Raw genomic sequence first — 19,925 nt, forward strand, 5'->3', positions numbered from 1 at the left:
GGACCCCAGTTTGTCAAGCCAAGGAAGGAAACCGGCACGGAACTGCCACACATAACTCTGTGCAACACAACACCTGCCTTGCAGGCAGAAGGTTCGATCCTCAACAACATCTCCATGTGGGATTGGGAAAGACTCCCTGTCTGAAATCCAGGAGAGCTCCTGCTAGCCAGTGTAGGCACTACTAAGCTAGATGGATGCAATGGTCTGACTCAGTATAAGGCAGCTTCCTTGGTTCTTGCATTTACACAGCCAATAGCAGTGTCCATAGTAGTGACCAGGAGAGAAATGACTGCTGGGAGGAGCACAGAGAGAAGAAACGCCATGCGTTTTAATGGTACAGTGAGTACACAGCTTAGGCTAAACAGGTCTTGGGGCCAACATCAATGCATCAACTTTAGATCAAATGCATGTTAGAGAGGCGACTTTGGTTGCTGTCCCACAACCACAGAAACCCTCTGAGACTTGTCTGAGCATCATCCAGAAGCATTCTTGGAACTTGTTTATTCTGGATCATGTTTCATATCAGGTGTGGTGTTTTAACATCCTGCGTCTGTTGTTAAAAGTTTTACTTGAACGTGCCATCAAGCACCAGCACACTGATACCCAATCAGAGAAGAGGGAAGCTTAAGAATCTAAAGAAATGCAGTACAGTGGTACCTTGGGTTAAGAACTTAATTCATTCTGGAGGTCCGTTCTTAACCCGAAACTGTTCTTAACCTGAGGTACCACTTTAGCTAATGGGGCCTCCCACTGCCACCGCGCCATTTGTGTTCTTATCCTGAAGCAAAGTTCTTAACCTGAGGCAATATTTCTGAGTTAGCGGAGTCGCTAACCTGAAGCATTTGTAACCTGAAGCGTCTGTAACCCGAGGTACCACTATACAGTGGTACCTTGAGTTACAAACGCTTCAGGTTACAAACTCCACTAACCTGGAAGCATTACCTCATGTTGAGAATTTTGCCCCAGGATGAGAACAGAAATCGTGTGCTGGTGGCGCAGCCGCAGCAAGAGGCCCCATTAGCGAAAGCACACCTCTAGTTAAGAACAGTTTCAGGTTAAGAACGGACCTCCAGAACGAATTAAGTTTATAACTAGAGGTATCACTGTAATTCCTTATTACAACAGGGAGCTCTTCTTGGAGCCCAGGAGGAAGGAAGGCGAACAGAGGTTGCTGCATAAAGTTAGGGAAGAAAAAGCTCAGTAAACAGGATCCATGACTAGTGAGAGAACAGAACAGGCAGGTCCTCAGTCCTCTGCTCTTTCGATTACAGGATCCCTCCAGTCACTTATTTTTAGCAGTATCTCTATGTCTGATCTCTTACCTGTCCACCGCTGGATGATAGAGAGGCCAGCTGTCCTGGGGAGAGAGGTAGCTGCAAAGCGCAGAGCCGCCAACCACTCGCACCTGGAACAGGCCTGGAGTAGCCTGAAAAAGACAAAGGAAGGGGAGAGAGAAGGAGTCAAAGGATCTGCTCTCCCTGGCGAAGACTTCTGATAAATCAGGGGCTCAGTGGGGCAAACAAGGGCAAAAACAATGAGGCAGCTACACTGTGGGAAGAGAGCTGTTTGGCTAATCTTTTGTGTCGCATATCCTTTGGGAGTAAATCTAGGTGTCTCCAGAAGATTTTCAATGAGTACCTTACTACGGAATGGTTAACACAGTCTGTTTCTTCTGCAGGAAAGTGGGCTGCTGCCCCTCTTTAGCAATTGCAGGGAAAATGAGAGTGTTGTAGTTGTTGAGGCACACATTTCTCTAGTACTCAAACAGTTCACTATGGAGCTCATTTCTCAAAGACTCAAACCGTTTGCCATGCAATAATATCTCAGCTCCAGCCAGTGTGACTACCAGTGCTCAGGGACAATGTGAGCCATAACCAAATAACACCTGGAGGGTTACAGATCCTCTTCACATCTATTTCTTAGGCCCACCCATCCTAAAGTCAGGTGTGTGGCTAGTAGACAATAAAACTCAGAGCATCCTTTTGTTCATACTATCAAGGGGGGAGGTTTGAAGAAAGAGTGGCAAAAGAAAGCTTCCTCTAGTTTTCCAGTGCATGCTTATGAGCGGAGCTGTGATTTCCATTTCCATTTCCAAACAGAAATAGGAGGTGATCAGTATTGTGGACTAATTAATCTAACACAAAGAGTGTGGGTCTGATAACGCACTTAAAGTAAATTGCATGTTCACACAGGCAGATGGATCCCATACGACAACGACCATTTCACTTGGCTCCCGCTCCATCCAAAAATTGTCTAGCATTCCACAACCTTTTCCCCCTGGTGCCAGTTGCAATTTCCCTGTTGTCATACAAATGGATTCATTTACTCCTCCCTCCCGCTCCATAATGCTGTTTTGTCATTAAAACCAGAGTATGATTAGCCAGTACATTCCAGATTTCATTATGTTTTGTGTCCAGCTCCCTCGTCTTCTTGACAGAGAATGTAATGAGACCTGATGAGGGGACAAATATGAATCCATTATCTTGACACTGTTCAGATTATAATCCACCCTCCCCTTGGACAGGTGTCAGAAAGAGTGATGTGCCCCCCACCTCAGCACCGCTTGTATTGGGGATGGGAGCATGGAGTAACCAGCAACTCTGACCTCCCGCACCTCCTCCCCACCTCTTCCCTGGCTTCTGCCAGCAGGAGTTGGTGTCGCTTCAAAATTAGCCTTATTACATTCCTATCCGCATGGAGCTGAGGAGGCAACAGCAGACCCAATGTTTATAGATCAGCTAATAAAACTGTACATTGCCATGAAGAGAATGCCACACTGGAAGTCCAAAAAGCTCAGAGAGAATAAGCTGAGTCTCTGGAGTGAGAACGACAGAGCCCCAATTATCCACCATCTGCAAGCAGGGTCCAGGATACCAGAAAAACATGGAGGACATATTTGACAAAGGTCAACTGATCAACATCACAGTTCCAGGAGACAGTATGTTCCAAGCCAGCTGGTATTTACTGGATTCCTTATTTTCCTAGTGTGAAATGAACAAGACTTCCCACTGATAGCTAGAGGTTTACGAGCTCATTCCTCCACATGACAAACACAGGACCCTGGACACACTGGGGACTGGAAAGGACAACCTCCTCATTGGAACCAGGTATCTGCACCCCCTGTTCCTCCTGTCCAGAAGTTCAAGACTTCACAACTGGGTCTCACCACCAGCACTGAGCAAGAGGTGGTGCCTGGTCAGTTCAAAACATACATTATGCAAACTGGTTAGTAATGTTGTGTAAGACTTTGCTTCTGTTAACCAGGGAGAGAGCCAAATAGTTCTGCAGGGTGCATACGCTCTGCCCCCATGCCCACTGGAAATCCTGATCAATTTCTCTCTACTACTCCACCCCAATTTAAGACATTTCACGATATATTGCTGACACATTTGCTCTCCTTGCAACCATGCAAGCCAGAAACTACAGACAGGCATTTTTAGGAGGAACCCAATAACAAAATTTGTAGGGTCATTCTTATTCAGAAAATCAAACGCCCTTAGCCCTGCCTTTATCTATCTCACTTTTCCTGACATGCTTAAGGATTCCCCCTTTTTTTACTCCCAGTCTCGATATACAGGATAAGAAAAATTGCTCTGCTCACGCGTAATTTTTCCTATGTCTGGTCTTCAAAGCTGCAGGGCAGCAGAGCCACACCCACCCCGCCCCCCACTTATTTGCCTCCAAAAGGCCAGCTGGCTCCATTGCCTGCACTTCTATAAATATCCCCGGGGCAGCCATGAAAGCAGCAGAGGGCCACAGAGTTAATTAAATACCTGGATGTTTTAATTAAACCTAATTTAATGAAAACAGCTCTTTGGAACCAGGAACCCAGAACAAGCTGCGTTAAGTTACAAGGGGGCTTGTTAGCTCCTGATGTAGATGGCCTCCTTTTCAGCGGAATCATGCAAAAGATGGCAGGGTGTGGGGTGTATAACTGAGACCCTGCACTGTACTAGGGAGCCCCTCCTAACAACAGGAAGGGGAGGTGTGTGAGTGTCACTTTATGACCAATACCCATTGACAGCTTTACCTACCATGAACATACTTAATCCTCTTTTAAAGTTATTTGATTTGGTGGCCATCATTTCATCGGGTGGGTGCAAATTCCAGTTTAACCATGTGCTATGTAAAGAAGGACTTCCTTTGGTCTGTCCTTAATATTCCAACACTGTTTCATGGAATGTTCATGAGTTCTAGTTCTAGTTACAGGTAGGTAGCCGTGTTGGTCTGCCGTAGTCGAAACAAAATTAAAAAATTCCTTCCAGTAGCACCTTAGAGACCAACTAAGTTTGTTATTGGTATGAGCTTTTGTGTGCATGCACACTTCTTCAGATACACTGAAACAGAAGTCACCAGACCCTTATATAAGGTGAGAGGGTGGGGAGGGGTATTGCTCAGAAGGGTGGTGAAATGGGTGATTGGCTGATAGGTGTGGTAAACCTGCTGATGACTGTTAATGACTGCAATTGGTCTTACAGGAAAAAGCAAGGGGTGAGATGGCTAAAAATAGCTTTATCATGTATAATGAGATAAGAATCCAAAGTCTCTATTCAGACCAGGTCTCTCCCTTGGTCGTTTCAAGTGAGCTTTCCACCATGTGGCTTTTCTATTCTCTTAAAAAAAAATCAATCAACCAACCAACCAATCAATCAATCAACGCCTGTTACCTAAGTCCATTTTTCTTGTTTTGCCACAGATCTGCCCAACCCCCCGACTGATTCTTCACCTTATTAAATCCTTTGCTTCCTCAATATTTTCCTGGACACTGAACACACTCAGTTCCTAACACCGCATTATCAGGAAAGAAGACAACAGCCATTTGAATGAGATATGGAAGGCCAGCCCTGTGGATAGCTCAGTTGGTAGGGCATGAGGCTCTTAATCTCAGGGTCGTGGGTTTGAGCCCCATGTTGGGTAAAAGGTTTCAGTTGCAGGTGGTTGGACAACCCTCATTGTCCCTCCCAACTCTACAATTCCATGATTCTATGAGGCACTTTTAAGCATGTGCAGCCCATTCATGCAACTGACAGTTACTAGGGGCTCTCATCGTGACATGTTAAAAATCACAAGTTTGCCCCTCAGGAGCTTGTCATGGCCTGGTTATTTACCTGTGAGGTCTGTTTGCAATTAGAACAGCCTCGCTTCAGATCCTTAGGGGACTGCACAATGCTCTGCGAGCTTTACAAGGGGATTTTGGTTCTTGTGGACTTTGGGCTACGGCCATTGCTTTCTCCTTGGAGGAGAAGAGGCTCTGTTCCGCAACAAGGAGTAAAATCCTACCCTCAGCTGTACAGGAAAGCCCCATGGCCCATTGAAGTGCTGGAAGCTTCTACAAAAACCAGACACAACCTGCTTCCTTTCCAGAAGAAGGCGATTTTACATGGTGAATTCCATGCTGGCAGAACGGCCTGCCTTTGCGTCGCAACATTTGCCTGCCTCTGTGAGTCTTCTCACCCTTCACATTTCAAGGTGATGACCACGGGGAAGCCTTCCTGCTCGAGCTCTCGCGCAGTCTTTGGGCCAAGGTGCAGCAGTTGGCCTGCTCGTTTCGAAGCTTGTTATTATGAAGCCAATTCATTAAGACTTCATGGACCGCAAACCTCCACTCGCTGCCTGGCCCGCAGCGGGGAAAACGTCTTGGCTCTCAATGCCTCCTGCAAGGGGCACAGTCTTGCTAGGTAGCTCCATCTTAATATTTCATGTCAAGCAGCTATGGGATGGCTCCCTTGCGGGTGAACCGTGCTGCTGGCTCACCACTCTCCGTGACTCTTTTGCAAGATGAGCTGCTGCTGCCGCCTTGACAGGGGAAAGGGGGGGGGGGGAATGCAGCGCACAAAGCAGAAATGCCCAGTTGCTCTCACTTGTGCAGGCACTTGCCATTAAAGGACAGCTCGCTATAAACACCCAGCCTGCGGCTGGTGACTTTTGCTTGGTGCTTTTGTAATTACATTTAACTACTGAAATAAAATACCAGTTACAGGTCCCCATTGGTGTCAGATGGTCAAAGCAAAGCAATCTGGGGAAGATCTGGTGAATATTCACTTGTAGCCAAATTCAGAATCACAAATGGAAACATAGGAAGCTGCTGTACTGAATCTGACCATCAGTCCGTTTAGTTTGGTAAACAGACTGGCAGTGGCTCTACAGGATTTCAGGCAGTAACCTTTTATAGCCTTTATCTGGAGATGGCAGGCACTGAACTTGGGTCACGCAAAGAATACACTCCACCCCTGAATTACAGCCCTTCCATCTTATAGGGTGGGTCCAAATAAAAACAACGAAAACTACCCGGATTGTTTTGGATCTGTGCGGATAATTACTCCCCATGGAAGTAGTTGACCATGTCTAAAATCCAATCTTCCCTGTCCACTGCAAATTCCATTGGCTTGAAGGGGCCTGTTAAGCTGCTGTACATACCAGGCTCACAACATAAAGCACTCTGCATGTGATCAGATTTAAAAGGACAACTGTGTAGCTATTTGTTTGCTTTTATTTTCCAGCTCACTCTTTCCTTGTCAAACCATCCTAAGCAATGCTTGACTTTCGAGTCCATCCTAGGAGACACATCACTGGGAAGGAATGAAAGTAGCCAAGTTTTAGTTAGACTGGTGGAATGAAGGTAACTTGAAACAGCATAAACTGTGCACGTGCTAATGGCATGTTTTAAGGCAGCTGCTGAGCTCAAGAAGGATGAATTTGTCCCCATGCCCTGATTCACTGACCAGGCGTGTTACGTAGGGGCATTATTTTCTTCTGAACAGTTCATTACTATGGGCCACCAGACAATGGACTTGTACAGATCAATGGGAAATGCTACAGTCTGCAATAGCAATATATTTCTTTCTGCTCTTCCAAAAGATAACCAATGGAGGAGAATGAATGATACACCGCAGGCTGCTCACCTTCATTTATAAAATGTACCTGGAATTTCTGGGGTTTTGTGGGTCTTAGGGGAAAACAGAATGTATTGGAAATCATCTCTCTGCATTTAGAATTCTCTCTCATTGCCCCTTCTTTCTTACTTTGAAGCATAACACTTCATGGGTTGAGTCCGGGAGCCCCTATTCCCAGGCCTTAATCCTGAAATACATGAAGTGATAACAGAATGCCACTGAACGTGGGCAGAGTGTTTTTCACTCACAGCTGTGTAAGCACAGACAACCCATAAGCACCACTAGGATGGGTGAACAAGCCATGATGGGAGTAGTTTTCCAGAGAGAACCAAGGTCCCAAATGTCACATTATATAAATGAACAACTGGACTTCCCATAAAGACTTTGGGATGCTGTAATTTCCAGGGCATTGAGGTAGCTGTAATGATCACAGAATCATAGAGCTATTTGAAGATGACTATCATATCTCCTCTCAGTCTCCTCTTTCCTAGGCTAAACATACGCAGGTCCTTGAACCATTCCTCATAAGGCTTGGTTTCTGGACCCTTAATGAAGTAGAACATTCTTTTCTGCAACACCCACATTTGGAGCGATGGCTGAAATGGCTTGCGGGAGGCGAGGAGAGTCTTGGCACCCAGTTCATGCTACCCTGGGGCCCCTGGTGCTGATAAGCACAAAACCACCACCCTCCACTTTTTGTCACAAATTACACTGGAAATGATCGGCTCTGGAGATGAATCTGGAGAGCACCTCTTCCAAGAGGAACACCTACTGTTTTCAGTGTTTGACTAGATAATTTAGTTATAGAAGCTGAAATTAAAAAAAATAAAATAGCAGAACTATATGCCTGGCACATCTTCTTCCAGACAGGGGCACACAACACTTCACAGACTGCAAAGAACCACATCAACTTGCTATCCACAAACACAGGAGAGGCAGGCAAGAGCTGGGCCACACATCAGGATCAAACGCTGGGAAATGCCTGCTGTAGCCATCGGTTCTTCTACAGGTACCCTCTCAAAGCCTTCAGCAAAAAGATGAGAGTGCACCCCCAGCCACAGTGTTCACAAGGGGCCAGCTTAGTCATCCTTTCCAATTACCTTCCTGAGTACATTGCTTTGCTTCCACCCATATAAATGAATGGTGTCTACTCGCTCCTATGAGAAAAAGTAGAGGGACAAACTGCTGTGCAGCACATCCAGACTACCACTATCACTGCCAATGCAGGCACAGAGAAACACCATGCAGGCGTCCCTGCCACCCCTCATAATGGCAGCTCATGTGTACCAGTGGGGGCTCATGGAGGGGTGGGGTGGCAGAGGCAGTGGCATCCTCCCAGAGATGCTCCTCAGAAGGAGGCGAGGCAGCAGTGGTGAGGTTGAGGGAGCCTTGGGACAACAGCCCTATACGCACACCTCTGGGGCTGTCACTGCTGCTGCCCCATACCTCCCCTAACCTTGCAGCCACCATCTCACTTCACCCCATCCCTGTTCGCAGTGAGCACATTGCTGTTGTCTGCTGTCCCAGCCAACATAAAAGGGAAAACATGAGTCCTTGCCAAACATTCAGCGTGAACACAGACAGGAGGAAATGTCTATTTATAAACATACAACCCCTGAGAATGCTTTTTTCCACTCATTGCATGCAATCGGCAGTGTTTATTGCCGCAGTTGTTATTTCCAAATGTTCGGTTTGGAAGAAACAGAGGGGATTAGGAGGCCGGAAGCAGGATTCTCTCCCCTCCGAGAGTACTACACGGTGTCAATCATGCCAGGGAAAAAGACCTGCCAAGCATCTACAAGTGACTACCCTGGATCTGGATGCAATAATCAATCTTCATTTTGCACAGGAATTTAATTTTAGGTCCCTTGTGGCAACCAATTATGATTTAATAAGCTGTAATTTAATTAAAACGCTACCCACTTAGAGCAACTCCAAAAGGCAAGTAACAGACACACAAAAATATAACACTTAAACTAAATCATTTTTCCCCTATGAGGAATTTAGTGTCTTCAGAAATAGATCAAAAGTTTATAATTTTGTCACTGTGCCTTGCTATAAGTAAGCCCTGCCTTCCTTCCTTTCCTTTCCTCTGTCCTTTCTTTGCTATTGTCAATCTATATTCCAGTTTGTAAGCCTCTTGAGGCAGGGACCTGCTCTCTTATATAGAGTAAAGCACCACATAACACCAATTCTGTGCAACCTTCACTGGCTGCCAATGCCAGGGCCAATTTAAGGTTCTGATGTTAACACTAAAAACCCTAAACAACTTTGAACCCAAATATTTTGAAGGAGTGCCAAGGTACTGAGATCTGCTGCTGGTGGCGGGGGTCAGAGCACTGCTCATGATCACGAAACACAGGACAAGGACTTTTCAGTGGTGGCATCCTGCCCATAAAATGACCCCACCCAGGATGTTTTGGTTGTCACCCTCATTACTGAGTTTCTGACAGTCGTAAGACACATTTCTTCCCTTGGGTCTTTGGGAGAGTTTGATGCTGTTCTGCATTGATTTGGTTGCATTAATTAAGGTGAAGGCCAGATTATTGTTCTACACTACTACGTTTTTGTGTGCTTCGACGGAACTTCTTGTTTTAATCATATTTCTCTACACTGCCCCACGATTCTTGCTGATGAAGGGTAGTTAAGCAAATAAACAATTTGAAATGGAAAAGAAATATACAAATAACTACAGCTACAGGCCAATAATTACCTGTAAGTGGAGGCAGTTTCCCCTGCCCCATCATGATTTGTGACTTGGGAGAGCGATGGCTGCTTCCTAAGGGATTTGGGACTGGGGTTAGGATGACCGAAGAGCTCCCTGGTATGCTTACTGACTCTTGGCACTCTGTTCCTGCTTAATTTTTGCTGTGAGTACAGTATGTTCTGTAAGAAGCTGCTACCCTTCAAACACTGCATCTCTCCTACTGCCAGGAGCAGGAGCAACAGGGCAGATGCAACAGTGCCTGGACAGCAGGATGGACTCACCTGTACTTGGGCCTCCCTTCTCATCAGATAGCGCATTTTGCCCAGGATGCACTGCTGAAGCTGATCCCACAACATGGCTCTGTCTTCCCGCATCAGTAAAGGTGGGCCAAACCTGAAAAACACATTAGAGAATTGCTGTAGGTTGTGCAAAGAAACTAGCCTTCAGGTGCCTTTTGCTCACTTAGTGATACAAAAGAAGCCAAGACATCACTCACTCACTGGCAGAGGTATCTAAATTTTAAAGTTACTTCCCAATGAAATGAAGGGTGGAATTCAACATCACATTAATTTGATCATGCCAGCAGGGACTTATTTCAGAATAGCCGACTGCCAGAGTTCAGCAAGAAAGATGATCTAAATTTCCCATTTCTCCTCCTCCATCACCCATCATTTTGCCCAGGCCCATTGCTCTCCGGAAAATACAACTACATTTCAGATGTCAGGGGATAATGGAGCAGCATCTCTGAGGTTGGGATGATATTCTTCCCAGGCTGCTACCCAATTGGAATGTTACCATTCAGACGACCCTCTGCTGACCCTAGACAATGGGCAGCCGGCAAACTAAAGTCCCATTGCTGTTCCTGGGTAGGAAAAGAGCATCCTGCGCTCAAGCCACTAATATAAATGCCTGCACTTTTTAAAGCATTCACACCAACGTGCTGCTTGACCTGGGGAAGAACCGTAGCTCAGTGATAGAATATAACCTTCCGTGTATAAGGTTCCAGATTCAATCCCTAGCAACTCTAGGAAAGGCTGGAGATGACCCCTGTCTGAAACCCTGGAGGGTCACTGCCCATCAGTGCAAATTATACTGAGCAGGATGCATTCAGTGACCTGACTTGCTATAAGGCAGCTTCCTATATTCCCTATGTTTGTTCAGCCAGTTCTCCTCTGTACTTCTCCCCAACTGATACTGCCTGAGAAGGGAAGAATGATTAAGGGGTGACTGGTTGTGCATTCATGTTTTCTTGAATGGCTGACAGTGGTGGTGGTTACATTACCAATCTCCGCTTTCTCTATGTAGACTAAAGGGAACCTCATCAAGACGAAGGGTGCAAGACCAGCAGGAGGCAGTGCAGGCAAAGGATTGAGGGAAACGGTCTCTCTGTGCTCTTACCCTGTTGTTTCGCCAGTCCTCTGCATCAGTCAGCTTTACTGGGTGCAAGAAAGCTCCCCAAGCAATATCCAATGTCGTGATGAGACGTGAAAGCACAAACTAAGAGAATTCTGAAATAACTCGATCGGTTTTGCAAGAGGGGTAAACTAAGAGGTAAACGTACTATGAGAAATCTATGCAAATAAATGATCTTGCGAGGGTCTCTGGCATAATACTCAACCAGTTCCCCAGTGTTCTAGAAAATCTTGTTCGGCCATTTCCAAAGCAGATAACAAACTTGGCATGCTAGTCACCTGTGAGATATAAAAACAGGTGGGCTGGATAACCTGGAAATGCTTCAAGTCATCTATTGCCAATCAAAATGTCATGTCTGGGAAATTTTGCATTTTATGGCAGATATTTGCTCAGGACTTTCCCCTGATTCATCATTCTCATCAGGTGTGATCAGATCTTGTACTCCACAGTCTACTATGAAATGGGCGGGAAGCAGTTGAACAAATTTAGGCTGAGGGCAGGCGGGCTTAGGGACTATGCAAATCAACTAAATGGAAAGCTAAATCTTATTTCCACTTCAAAGCCAAGATAATTGTTTGAGGGAAAGCCTAGGCTGGCCGGATAGTCTGCATGAAAGATTTGGGGCAGGCAAGTCTTCTACTGTAAAGGCTAACTTTCTTTGGCAAAATATTTTCTTTTTGGGTTAAAAAACCACAAAAATCCACATAGCCATTTACTAGTTCTGTAACTAAAGGCAAATGAAACTTTGTCTCGTATATCCATCCCAGGAACAGAAAAAAGTGTGTGTGTTTTTCTGCTTTCTTTATTTTCCATGCTAAAACTATTTTGCTTGTTTTGAAAGTATATAATTTATTTCTTTATGAATCTAAACATATTTGACCTAGGGATTCAAGAGACTGCACTTTTTGATCTGAACTGCTTGATCCCATGCTCTTAAAAGTTCCCCAGGCTGAAAGTTGACAGCTGGGCACTCAAAACTCTGGTGGTGCCAGCGAAACTCTCAGCCAGACTTGACAGATTGGAACTCCAGGCTCCTTTGGTCAGCTTGCAGAACTCAAAAGACTGAGTCTCCTAAGAGCTACAAAGAGAATTAATGGAAATGATAGGAAGAGAAGCCAGGAAAACCTTTCTCCCTTCAAAATCAAATAAGGGGGGGGGGGGACAAGCAAACCACTTGATCTATTGGAGACATATACCCTCCAGTTCCAGTTTAGGGTGGCTAGTCACACATTGCCAAAAAAGGGGTGGGGAATGCATCTCCAGAAGAGGTTTGCATATGCACATTTACATTTCTAAATGCAAATTCAGAAATGATTACTATTGATTTAAACAGAAATGCAACATAATGGGCATGATAATGTACTCAAAGCTCATGTTTTCCCCCAAATAATTCTGGTATCTGTAGTTACTGTAGGGGTGCTGGGAACTGTAGCTCTCTGAGTGGAAAACAACAACTCTAAGGATTCCTTGGGGAGAAGACATGTGCTTTAAATGTATGGCGTGTGCACAAGTGACCTGTTTGCCTGCTTAATCTGCTATCCAACTGCTAACTGTTGATGGGCAACTTCAAGACCTCTGCTCCCCCATCTTAAGTGTCAGGGAACTGCCATCGGAGCTAGAGGCGGAGGCAAGGCTCCAAAGCGATGCTGGAGAAGGGCCCAGCAGGGAGAGAGGCAGCTCATCGGCTGGGGAAGGAAATCAGCGTGACACCAGGGAGAAAGGGGGGCAGATGGGGGAATTGGCGAGAGGGCTCCAGGACTCCTTGCCAGAGACCAGCGGGGAGAGCACGGGTCCTCCGCTGCCCACACCCACCCTGTGCAGAAGACTGCCGCGCAGGGAGAGTAGGCGGAGACTTGGCGTCAAAGAACTTCTATGCTGGAAGAGGTTCAAGAAACGCCCACTGACGGATTCTGCTAGCGACTGAAGCAGCCACAAAGTGAAGGGCTGTCCAGACAGAAAGGGTTTAACCAGGCAACCTAGCCAGGAGTGGCAGCAACTTACGCACGAGCAACCCATATAACCATTACATTAAGGTTCCTGTAAAATAGATGACCCTTCAAAGAGAAGACCGTCCCCCCCCCCCATATAGAGGACTGTCCTCTGAAAAAATAGGAGACATGGCTACCATCACCACCCATTTGCGGCAATGTGACAGAACCAAAAGTGTAGATTCAAGTAAGTTCCTGGTACCTTCTCCTCTAATGCATCTTATAAGCTCTTTTCTTGTTCTGACAACTATCAGTACCCCATTTCCTGAGCCCTGCAATCTGTGTGTGCTGTTTGGCTGAATAAATGGGGTACGGAAAGGACAGGCAAAAGTTCTAGGAATCAAGCCATATAGTTCTTGTCCCTGCAAAAGCACTTGGGTTGGGAGGAGGGGAGAGGGAGACATGCTAGGCTTGCCTACGTAACACGGAAATATTGCTAGATAAATTGCCCTCCATAAAGCTCAGCATGTTACAAGCCGTTTCCCAGCCGATGACTGGTTTATTAGCCACTGCAAGCATGCAGAGCGTTACTTAATGACATTTGGGATGTGCAATGTGAATTCATTACCCGCCTACAGTGCTTTTGCATCCAATCGCCCTCCCGCAAGCTCCTCGCAGCCATCAGTGGCTGGTAAACCGAGTGCAGCTCTTCCCCCCCACCTCCATCCACATCTCCAGCATGGGAAAGAAATGGGCTTTTGAAGGAACAAGTGGCACACCAGGCAGAACACTGCTGCAGGCCAAATGGTCCAAAGCGCAGCTCAGGACACTCGGAGGTTGTTTCTCCAGACCCGCTGCACAGCTTGATTTGGCTGAAGCGACAGCGCTCCCATTCCAAGCCCCTTCGTCACCAAGTGGAGACAATTAACTTGCCACTAGGCTTGCTTTATCAGAGCTCAACATTAATGTTACACAGCCCAGATGTTGTGCCAAATGACACAAAGGAAACTGCTCTTAACAAGCCCAGCTGCTGCTTCTGTGATTGCTTCCGGCTTTTTCAGAGCTGCTAATCAGCAAGCTGGGATCTAGAAAACAAAAAAACAAGCAACTAACTAACTCCCAAGCTCGAAGTCCCATCCCTCTGAAAAGGCCTCTGCGAGCCTGAGAGTAACAGGGGGCGGCCAACAGGTCAAGTGCCCAGTTCAGGAAAGGCACCTAAGAAACTGTGTTATGCTGCGTCAGACCACTGGTCCATCTAGCTCAGTTATTGTCTGGCAGCCGTCCTCCAGAGTTTCAGACAGAGAGTCTCTCCTAGCCCTACCTGGTGATGCTAGGAATTGAACCTGGGATCTTTGGCATGCAAAGCTGAAGCTCTGCCACTGAGCCACAGTGGCAGAACTCTTAACCGTTCTAGCATAAGCTTTCCTGCTCAGCAGGACTTACCGCACGGCCTGCTGCCCTGCCCCAGCCACATTACAGACAAGGAGCAGGATCTTGTCCCCTCCGCCATGGTGCAGGAACTCCGATGAAATGGCCCCGTTATGAGCCAAGCGCTGGCCTTCGGGCTCAGAAGAGTTGGGAGAGGATGGGAGGCTGTGGGGACAACCTGGGAAAAGGAAAGAATAACGCACATGAGTAAATCCCCAAGGCATCCCTCTCCTCTACTGGACAACTACTTTGGGAATGGCTTAAAGAAGAACATAGGAAGAGCTGATGGATCAGGCCAATGGTCCATCTAGCCCAGCATCCTAGAGCAGCATCTGGGAAGCCTGCAAGAAGGTCCTGCACACAATTGCGCTCTGCCTTCCTGCAATTCCCAGAAACTGGTACTCAGAAGCATAGCTGCCTTCAGTCATGGACACAGGGCATAGCCATCATGGCTGCTATCCATGGATAACCCAACCCTCCATGAATTTGTGCAATGTTCTTTTAAAGCCATCAAAGTTGGTGGCGATCAGCTTCTCCTGGGGGAGTGAGTTCCATGGTTTAACTATGAGCTTTTAACATCATTCAGGTATACTGAGCCAAGGCCGTTTAAAGGTCAGCACCAACACTTTGAATTGTGCTCAGAAATGTGCTGGGAGCCAGTGAAGATCCTTTAGGACAGGTGTTATGTGGTCCCGGCAGCTACTCTCAGTCACCAGTCTAGCTGCTGCATTGTGGATTAGCTGCAGTTTCCAAGTCACTTTCAAATGTAGCCCCATGCAGAGCACAATGCAGTAGCCCAAGCAGGAGATAACCAGAGTATGTACCACTCTGGCGAGACAGTGTGCCGGTAGATAGGATTTCAGCCAGCATATCAGATGGAGCTGGTAGGCAGCCGCCCTGGACACAGGATTAACCTGCACTTCCAAGAACAGTTGTGAGTCCAAAATGACCCCCAGGCTGGTCCTTTGGGGGCACAGTTACCCCATGCAGGACCAGGGAGTCCTCCACACCCGCCCGCCTCCTGTCCCCAGAAACAGTACTTCTTTCTTGTCATGATTCCACCTCAATCCAATAACACCCATCCATCCTCCAACTGCCTCCAGACAATCACATAGGACATTCACTGCCTTTACTGGTTCTGATTTAAAAGACAGGTAGAGCTGGGTATCACCTGCATATTGGTGAACACTCAACCCCAACCCCCTGATGATCTCCCCCAGTGGCTTCATATAGATGTTGAAAACAATTTGGGAGAGGATGGAGCCCCAAGCCACCCCACAAGTGAGTGCCCAGGGGTCCAAACACTCATCCCTACATGCCACCTTCTGGACATGGCCCAGGAGGAAGGAGTGGAACCACTGCATAACAGTGCCCCCAGCTCCCTCCTACCCCCATACCATGGTAAATAAAACCCATGAGAGGTTCAGGGTTGGGGGGGAAGCTTCCTAATTATAATAGATAGCAAGGGAATACGATGACTCGAGATTTGCGGGCTCTCGATTTCCAGAACTTTCATAGAAAATCTAGACACAGATCATCCGAAATTCATAAGATATAGGACATATTGCCTTAGAACAAAGGTTTGACAAAATGATTCAGATTAATCCCTTCCAGATCTGTGATTCTGCAAGGAAGAATAAACATTAACACTCTCAACAAGTTGGTGTCTATTATCACCAGCAATAAACGCTCACGCATAATCAGTCCAATCTGCACCTCCAATTTGCAACTCGATCTGTCCACCTCCCCAGATCTGGGCTGCGCAATTCATCAAAACCACCTGGCAACAGGGCTGTCCAAAAGGCAGGATTGCCATGAACTTCATCTCCCAGATCTGCGTGCGCTGTCTCCTCTGATGTTTTTCAATTAAGGCCTCTTGTTTAGCCTGGAGAGGCAATAAATCACTGCCACGGCACTTTGTCTCCAGTTTCCCTTCTCATTTTGCATATAAAAGCTAATCCATCCCAAAATGCAGCCACAAGTGCCAAGGATCAGCTCATCCCCATTCTCCTCTCAGCACCTGGCTTCTTCCCCACCAAGCTGCCCTCTTAAAGCCTCAGCCTTGCAAAGTCTATATCCTGTATACCTGAAGGAGCATCTCCACCGCCATCGTTCAGCCCGGACACTGAGATCCAGCACCAAGGGCCTTTTGGCAGTTCCCTCATTGCGAGAAGTGAGGTTACAGGGAACCAGGCAGAGGGCCTTCTCGGTAGTGGCGCCCGCCCTGTGGAATGCCCTCCCTTCAGATGTGAAGGAAATAAACAGCTATCTTATCTTTAAAAGACCTCTGAAGGCAGCCCTGTTTAGGGAAGTTTTTTAATATTTAATGCTGTATTGTTTTTAACACTTGATTGGAAGCCGCCCAGAGTGGCGGTAAATAATAATTATTATTATTATTATTATTATTATTATTATTATTATTATCCAGGGAAGTATCTCAGAATTCACAGCTGTGGGATTCTCAAATCGGACCTGACCCCACCCCCACTCACCTCCCCCTCTCCACCTCTCCTCCCCTTTTCTTCCTAATGTCTCAACAAACAAAACTGATCTGTAAAAAAATGTTACTTGGGAGAGAGAGAGAGAGAGAGAGAGGGAGAGGGAGAGAGAGAGAGAGACATTACACATACTTTTGTAAACCAAGAAAATCTTTAATAAAAATACATTTTTTTAAAAAATGTAAAAATGGGATGAAGCTGGAAGTCACATTTGGCTCATTTATCAAATCAACAGAATGAAGCAGTAATGCCCTTTTTGGCCTGTGGCTCCACATCAGGCTGAAGGCAGGGGTTACATGTCTGAATGCTTCCCCCCCACACACACACACTGAAACAGACTCAAAACACCTGTCGTGTATCATCTAGTTGAGATCCCTGTGTTGCAGGGGGTTGACTAGATGACCCTCAGGGTCCCTTTCCAACTCTACATTCTATGACTCTATGATTCTACACAGAGCAGGTGGAAGCATGCCGAATATTTACTATTGTTTCCCCCCAAAACTTCTGGGTTTCTTTAGAAGAGGCACCATTGTTCCCCTTTGCCTCTCTTTTCTTTTCTCGTTCTTTATGGGCTTTTAGCCTCGCTACACCCTCCTGCCACTCCAGGATTCACAACACCTCCCAGCTCCCTGACTTGGAGCTCTTTGGATCTCTAGTGGCATTTTACAGACTGTAAAACCAATTTATCTCGATTCAGAGCCTGACCTTTTGAAGCACGGATGGCTTGGCTGCCTGCCAGGTCCATGGGAGGCTAAAAATAACTTCTTGTATTAGTCACAAAACAGAGATGGGTCCCCTTTTGGCAACACACTAATTATAAAACGGTATTGATCACAGGTCCGCCGTGCGGAGGATGGAGCAAGCTTGTTTTCTCCTACTCCGGAGGCTAGGACCCAGACCAATGGATTCAAAGTTACAAGGAAGAAGATTATGACTAAACATCAGGAAGAACTGACTGACAGTAAGAGCTGTTTGACAATGGACAGAGGTAGTGGAGTCTCTTTCCTTGGAGGTTTTTAAGCAGAGGATGGGTGGCCTTCTGTGACGTAGGGTGATCTACTTGAGATCCTTGCATTGCAGGGGACTGGACCATATGACCCTCTGGTCCCTTCCAATACTACAATTCTACAATCCAAGTGAGTCTCTAGAGCAGCGGTTCTCAACCTGCGGGTCCCCAGATGTTGTTGGACTACAACTCCCATCATCCCTGAGCTCTGGCCTTGCTAGCTAGGGGTGATGGGAATTGTAGTCCAACAACAGCTGGGGACCCACAGGTTGAGAAACGCTGCTCTAGAGCAACAACATCAGGAGTTCCCAAAAATCATTGTCCCCAAAAGGTACCCAAAGCACACAGCACATTAGCAGCAGCATGAGTCCACCTGTGTCATTTCAGTCAAACTCTAGGGGTCCAGTGACCCGCCCATCAACCCCAGCCAGCGGTCAGGAATGATGGGAGTTGTAATCCAACAAGACCCTTGCCGTAGAGTTTGGCTGAGCTGGCACAGGTGGGTTCATGCTGCCACTACCTTCCAATGCCTAGGGGAATCTTCCAGGGACTGTGGTTTTTGTGTGTGTGTGTGTGTGTGTGTGTGTGTGTGTGTGTGTTTGGAGATGCTCCATGTTGTTGCTCTACAGCAGACATAGGCAAACTTGGCCCTCCAGATGTTTTGGGACTACAACTCTCATCATCCCTAGCTAACAGGGCCAGTGGTCAGGGATGGTGGGAGTTGTAGTCCCTAAACATCTGGAGGGCTGAGTTTGCCTATACCTGCTCTACAGACTCAATCACTACCTGTTTTGCAATTAATTTTGCAATTAATGTGTTTGCAGGAGGGGATCTGTCTCTTTGTTGTTGTTTTTCCCAGGTACACCTGCCTGAGCTTGCACAGTAGCCATGGAACTAGAACAAGGTAAGAAGAGCCTGCTGACCAGGCAGGTGCTTATGGGAAGACTGCAAGCTGGAGATGAATGCACAAACACCTGCAATTCCCAACAACTGGTACTGTATGGGAGCAGGCAACTTCTGAAAGTGGAGGTGGAACTCTAGGGCTTTTCACCTTCTTTGAGACCTGCCAATGGGAGGTGGAGTCCAACATCATTCTCAGTCCCATCTTAGGCCTGCCACCTCTCTTTCATCTGCCTGCTAATAACTGGAATGAAAGCAATTGCAAACAGCCAAATCACGTCTGTTTCCATTTCAGCTACGTTAGGGGAGACATTTTTCCCATGGGCTTTCCCCCCCTGATATAGCTGCATTATCACTACAAACCTAAACCATTTTCAGTGTTTCAAGCTTAAACTGAGAAACCTTGGAATGCTGTGCAGGAGAGGGTATGGGCATATCTTTTCCTGCTGTACATCATGAACTAGTTCACAGCATAACATTCCCCAAATGCCTGAAAGGCAGAGGCAGAACACCATAGTTAAGCAGGCTTAGGGGCAGATAGCAGCTTCCCCCAACCTGGTGCTCTCCAAATGGCCATGCTGGGGGGGGAGGTATCTGGAGGATCCCAGGTTGAGAAATTAAAATAGATACATTTCTGCCAGGAAAGCAAACAAACCAACAAACAAATATACAATCAAATAAACAAACTATGAATTGACAGGCAGTAGCAATATATCAAACGTATCCATTCTTAAGGAAATCAGCCCTGAGTGGTCACAGGAAGGACAGATCCTGAAGCTGAGGCTCCAATACTTTGGCCACCTCAAGACTCCCTGGAAAAGACCCTGATGTTGGGAAAGATGGAGGGCGCAAGGAGAAGGGGACGACAGAGGACGAGATGGTTGGACAGTGTTCTTGAAGCTACAAACATGAGTTTGACCAAACTGCGGGAGGCAGTGGAAGACAGGAGTGCCTTGCGTGCTCTGGTCCATGGGGTCAAGAAGAGCCGGACACGACTAAACAACTAAACAACAACAAAGCAATATATGAAACAACACAATTCTTATCACTAACATCCTTTGTACTCCCAATGATGTGAACGATTGTAAAACTTGTAAAACAAGAAATTAAAAATGACTTCCAATTAGTCTCGCTGTACTTTATCTGTTGATT

General features: G+C 46.5%; 1 protein-coding gene across 2 annotated transcripts in view; it reads right to left on the reverse strand.

Annotated features, from left to right (window-relative positions):
* Positions 1-19,925, reverse strand: part of USP43 (ubiquitin specific peptidase 43) — an 87,756-nt gene that overhangs the window by 10,729 nt on the left and 57,102 nt on the right. For both annotated transcript variants that reach the window (XM_053376164.1, XM_053376163.1), the window contains 3 exons: positions 14,385-14,547; positions 9,882-9,993; positions 1,323-1,426 (listed from right to left, as the gene is read on the reverse strand). In XM_053376164.1, the coding sequence (XP_053232139.1) occupies positions 1,323-1,426; positions 9,882-9,993; positions 14,385-14,547 (379 nt within the window). The remainder of the gene's footprint in view (positions 1-1,322; positions 1,427-9,881; positions 9,994-14,384; positions 14,548-19,925) is intronic.

Source organism: Podarcis raffonei, chromosome 2 (genome assembly GCF_027172205.1).
Source record: "Podarcis raffonei isolate rPodRaf1 chromosome 2, rPodRaf1.pri, whole genome shotgun sequence".
NCBI classification, from domain to species: domain Eukaryota; kingdom Metazoa; phylum Chordata; class Lepidosauria; order Squamata; family Lacertidae; genus Podarcis; species Podarcis raffonei.